Source organism: Vanellus vanellus (genome assembly GCF_965231255.1).
Source record: "Vanellus vanellus genome assembly, chromosome: 5".
Lineage (NCBI taxonomy): Eukaryota > Metazoa > Chordata > Aves > Charadriiformes > Charadriidae > Vanellus > Vanellus vanellus.
Window position 1 is genome coordinate 63,583,730 of NC_138910.1, and position 6,000 is coordinate 63,589,729.

The 6,000-nt window shown below is 43.4% G+C and overlaps 1 protein-coding gene across 1 annotated transcript in view; it reads left to right on the top strand.

The window, feature by feature from the left end:
• The window catches only part of TGFBR3 (transforming growth factor beta receptor 3), a 118,561-nt gene extending 112,791 nt beyond the window's left edge, over nt 1-5,770 (top strand). Inside the window, exon 17 of the mRNA XM_082483214.1 lies at nt 5,518-5,770. Within this exon, the coding sequence (XP_082339340.1) occupies nt 5,518-5,636 (119 nt within the window). The 3' untranslated portion in view covers nt 5,637-5,770. The remainder of the gene's footprint in view (nt 1-5,517) is intronic.
• The last annotated feature ends 230 nt before the right edge of the window (nt 5,771-6,000 follow it).

Sequence of the window (6,000 nt, forward strand, 5' to 3'; positions counted from 1 at the left end):
ACAAGGACTGGGCCAAATAGCTAAGAGAATGCTTTATTTGCATAGACATACTCCGAATATAACTAGACTTGAAAATGTTTCTTGGGCCTTGATTACACAGAATTTTTGCCCCAATTATTTATTCCTTTGCTCTTCGGAGGAGATGGTGCAGCCATTATGCATAGATAATTTGTTAGTATCTCCTCAGAGTTTTTTTCCGTACTAAATTACATTAGCAGAAATGCAATACTGTACTGTAAGAAGAGGGAGTTTTGGGAGCTTTCTGTTGCATGTAATCTGCAAGGTGGTACAGACAAAGACTGGACGCTGATGGGGCCTTGATTTGCAGCATCTGACCTTGGCTGCTTGTGGATTACGGGATATCTCAGGATCCCTACAGCGTGCTGGACTCCCAGCTACTTCCACTTTTGACCTTGCCAGACCCTGCCAAGATATCTGGGAGGTGGGGAGAATGTGAAGTCAATTACTCCAAACCTGTGCAGCTCTGGAGTACTGGAATTCTCCCATAGTGCACTGCAGGTTTTTTTCAGCATCTAAAACCTCATGTAAGCTCTTTAGGAGTGAGAATTCGGCCCTGTCAGGTCAGAGCTTCTGTAAATATTATGACCCATGAGCTTATGTTAATTTGGAAAAAAATCCTGTGGGTTTTTTTCCAGTTGGCAGTACAACAACTTTGTATAAGCAGTTTAATACTTCTCAATGCATCAGCTGTGTATGAAGCTTGTTTGGAATTGAGGCAAATGTGGAAAATTTAAAGGTTGTGATAATACACATAAATAGTATAATTCTGCTGCATATACTACTGAAACTTTGTGGAAGAAAAGAAGTGCAATTTCAATGAGTAAATGTGTAAGTTGAGAAGGTGATTTCCAAATAGGTAGCCTTTATTAACAAAAAATTAAAACAATTGTTAAATTAATGTCGTTGATCCTCCATTTGCGGAAGTTCAATGTCTATTCATATACAGAACCATCTATAGACACATGTTGTATGTCAGTAGTCAAGGAACACTGGGAAGCCACGATGATAAATCCTTCAGCAGTAATAGGACTTGGACCAATCCCATTAAAAGAATAATATTAACAAAGTGCATCAGTCATAGTGACCATGCACAAGTAGTGGAGAGGGCAGCTGCTCTGGCTCTGTGTTTGAGAGATGAAAATAAGTAGAGAAATAGGCCAGACAAAAAGTAATAAATGAGACAAAAAGAAAGGAACGGGACATTGTAACTCACCAGATCAGAGAATCACAGAAATGATAAATAACATCTATGAAGTTATCTGGTTCAGATTTTCAAAGGATTGTGAAAGTGAGCCTATGTTCCTGTGCACATGATTTTTCTGCGCATAGTATCTTGTATCTACAAAGCACAACTTGCAGCAGAGTGCAGTGAAGGCTCTGGCAGTGACAGTCTCTTATAGGACAACTGCTGTGGCAGACAAGATAATCCAGCTGCAGTGGAAAGATTTTAGAGCTCGCTGCAGACTTTTATTAAAATGAAGAGGGAGGAGAAAAAAAGATAATCTAAATTTCATCTACAAAGCGGCTGTCTTTTGCCATTAGAGAATTTATATACTGCTGAATTTTGTTCTGAAATCTCATCTTTTGTTGCAAGTAGCGCTGAGTTTCTAATACATGATTTAGACCAAAGGTTGGAAAATATGAGTTCATTCTAAAACTGTGTTTTGGTGATACTCAAAGCATGGACAAAAGCTACTGATGGTGATGAATGTGCTTTAAAATACCCTCGATTCTCTGAAACAATTCAACATGGAGTACAGATGACCTAAGATACACATGTAGTAGAGGAAGAGAGGTGGGGGGAAGTTAGGGTTATGGCAACGGAGGAGGAATTTTAGCCAACTTTTCTACAAAGGACTACGTACTTTTGATCCTTTCTCCAGTCAGTTAAAGGTAGCTGAAAGCTTTCCACAGTGGTGTAGGTTCTGCCCGGAGAGAGCCCAAGAACAAAGGGAAAGTAGCAGAGATTTGCCACAATTCACCCAATTTACCTGGGAAGCTTACAAAGAAGGAAAAATCTTGTGGTGTATGTAGATGCAGAAACCCTCCAAAATTTAACCATGTAAATATCTGCCTTAATAGTGATAATTGACTATGTTTAGGAAAGGACATGCGCAAGTCTGATTAGCTAATGAGGCTGCTAAACCAAGTAAAGTGAATGCTGTGTTACAGAGAGTATCAGTGGCTTCATTCTCTTAGAAAGCGTGCTTTCCTTCTTCTCCAGGCAGTGTTGGAAGTTAACAGGATAAAATGTTCCAAAATCTGAGAAGTTAAAAGCGTCCCTCCTCCCCCACTTCTCCCCTTTTTATGGGATCTGATTTAAAATAAACTGACATAGCAACCAATTATATTTGGCAAACGGAGATAGAAAAGCAAACATTCAGACTTCCTGGACAGGGAGTACAACTGGCAGCTTTCCTAAGTGTGAATAATAAAGAGCATGCTGTCGCATTCAGATGGGTAAAAGCTTGTTTACTGTCAATAGATGAGACATGTCCATTTCGAGCAGTTCTGGTTCGGTAACATGAGATACATGAAGCTGCTTACATGAAAAAGACAGATGGGGAATGCTTCTTCAGTGATAATTTATATTTCTTTACATCCTTTTCATGAATATTCTTTAAAAATACTTCGCTACAGATTAGCTAGGTGTTGAGGAAATAAAATGTAGGAAAAATCAGCCGGTCCAAACATAGCTGCAAGACTGTGTTCATAACGTCACCGGGATTTGGATCTTTTTCGTTCAGGACATTGAGAATTTGTTACTCTTCCACAAGAGATTGTGGTATATCAGAGCTGCTGATCATGCTCTAGAAATGAGATGCTGCAGAGGCAATTGAATTACAGCGAAGGGCAGGGGGCTCCCATCCCAAACCAAAGGGAAGGTGCTCCAAAGATGCTTTCCAGAGGAGGCGGGAGGAGTAGAGAGAGCTGTTGGGCTCGCACGGGGACTCCGGCACTACGCCTGTCACTTTGCCATAAAATAAAAACAACATGTGTTTAGCTTATAAATGAATTTACGGTTAAACGCATACGGATTGTATTGACATGCCGAGGCTGACGCAAAGCTGTGTGCAATCATGTGGTTTGTAAAATGGGTGACAGCAGAGCTGGAAAGAGAGCGGGCGGGCGGCCGGCCGGAGGCCCGGCTGGGGGAGCGGGGCGGCCGCCGTCCCTCTGCGTGGCCGCAGCGGCTTCTCCTGGTGCTGCAGCGGGTAGGGCTCGGCCAGCTTGCTGTTTTCTGATGTTTGTGTTCAGTTGTTTTGTTTTAGTGAAAGGGAGTTTGCTTATCACTGTCTTTATAAATATCTCCCATAGTACAAAGGGAAGGAAGACGTGTACACAAACAACTGGAGGAGAAGGGAGCAAGTGGGGAGGGGAAAACATCCAAACAAGGCTTATGAAAGCTTTTACAGCACCATGACACAGACATTGATTTTTATACAGTTTATTCTGATGGGTTGCAAAGCTGTTTCCAGTGCAACTTAGAGCTGAAACGCATTTTGTTTGCAGATGACTGGGGGTAGATTCTGACCTGATGCCCGTGAGCAGAAATCCACCGCTTGTGTACGAGTTATGTAGTGATTTCTTGCACTGGGAAAAACAGAGTCAAAATGTGCTCACAAAAGTAAATGCTGAACTTAGGATCTCACTCTTGAATTCAACACTAACTCTCTTTTTAAACATTTCATTGGCCTCCTGGGTGATGTGGTTTAGTGGTTTAGTTTGTTGTTTTTCTGTCCTGTCCCGTCCTTTCTTTCCTCCCCATTCCTAAACCAGTGGGGTGTAAGGCAAGAGCTGTGTGTTGTGGGGCCTTACATGCACTTACAGCTGTGGCATGAGCTAGCAGTGAACCCGCTGGTTTCCATTACAAAGAGCACTTGCAACCTCTGCTGTGAGAAATCCTCAGACCTCCCTTGTTTGCAGCAGACCTCGGAATACTGAGCAGCCTGCAGAAGGATGTTTTCTGGCCCGAGACAGAAAGCGTTAAAGGCACACTTCCTCTGCGGCCGCATTCCGGAGGAGCTCGGGGCTCTGGCAGCTGGGCAGCAGCGCACAAGGGCATGGGGATGTGCCAGAGCAGCTCCTGTGGGAGGAAGCTGGCTCGTCCCGGCTCTGTAACCCTCTGGATGCAGGCTGTGCCTCCGGCCTTCAACCTGTCACTGAAGCAATCGCTGGGGAATGAGGAGCGCTACCGAATCCTGAGCAGGGAAGAAAAACTGGACTCTGCAGACCTGGCCCATGGCACAAGGTTTCGGATAACCTAGGGCAACGTGAAGCAGGAGATCTGTGTCACTATAAACTCATGAGGCAGGAGATGTACCAGTCTTTGATTTTTCCCAGTTGTTCCTGCCCATGATCCGGCAAAGCATTTCCATCTTGCTCCTTTGTTGGGAAAGCAGCCATGCTCCTGCTGGCTGCCACGGTCGGTCTGCAGCTCAAGCAGCAGTGCTCTGTCCGTATTACCATCCTGAGATCATGGGTTTATGTCCTGAGGGATGAGCTCGAGAGAGGGGGCAGCTGCAGTGCACGGTGTATAAACTTGGTCTTGCCATCTGTTTTGAAGAGACTATTTTGTAATATTACTAAGGTTGCAGATTGGAGCACTGTAACTTAAAAAATGCCACAGTTACGGTTTCCTACATGGCCTCATTATGATCTTTTGGGCATTCACATAATGGTGTAATTTTTACCTCCATGCTAGTTGAGAGATAGATTTTTTTTCCATGGGATCCCAGACACAGGTGCAGAAAGGGAGTGAGGAGAGTAGACAAAAAATGAGGTTTTATCAGGAGCCATAAATCTGGCTTTAACTCCTAGTGCTCGATTTGGCAATCCAAATAACAAAGGGCTTTTAATTTATTGTCAGTAAACGATTAACAAGAAATGGTAAGACTTGTTCCCACTAGAGGTTATAAGTGCTATACATACTGAGGTAGCTATAGGGGAGCTTCCTGCATGTTATATTCAGAGTAAATCAAGTCAATCTTGCAGGGTAGCCTGTTGTTTTTCTACACGAAGAAAATTGGCCATGTCTCAGGATATGTGGTATCCAGCTGACTGAAGAACATTGTCTTCAGGTCCACTTTTAGTAAATATGCCACTCTATAAACTGGCATTAAAATGAAAACCTACATTTCATTGGTCTTTTTCCATGAAACAGCAAAGCTATAAAGTGGTCCGAGTCATATAATGGGACCCATTTGAGTGACAGCTGACAACAGAAGATGGACAGTATCTGTCTTGGCAGTTGCCATCAACTGCTTTTAAAACACTTAAGAAAACAGCAGTATTGTTTTCCCCATGTGCATAGCAATGCTAAGGTGCCAAAGTCTAGTCACATTTTCAACAGTAGTCTGTTTGAGGTCTGTCACCTGCAATATTCACATGGAAATACAAACCACCAGAAAACGAAGATTGGGAAGGAATGGATTATTGTTTTCTATGACAACTAACATTTTCAATTTCCCTTCTCCCATCTCCCCTTTCCCTCAGGGGAAACAGCGGGAAGACAGCAGGTCCCTACGTCCCCGCCAGCCTCCGAGAACAGCAGTGCAGCACACAGCATTGGCAGCACCCAGAGCACCCCCTGTTCCAGCAGCAGTGCAACCTAACTCTGGGGGGAGCACACTTGAGGAGCGACATAGGAGTGCAGAGGTTCAAAGGACTGTGTGTGGACACCAGCTTTTTACAGTTACAAGGATTGGTTTGGTTGCTTTGGAAAAAAAAGAAAAACGAGGAGGGATTTTTCTACAGGAAAAAAAAAAAAAAAAAAAGACTGATTTTCTTTTGGGGAAGCCACTGTGTGTGTGAGTGTGCATATGTGCACACAATGCATGGGTGAACACAGCCTGTTGGATCTTCTATAGCATGTTATGCTACATGTGACAAAGCTACTAATTTTACAGTACTGCAACCTGCTCTACGGGTCCATGGGCCCTCAATGTGAAATCTATGCCAGTTTGGAAAAATGCTGCT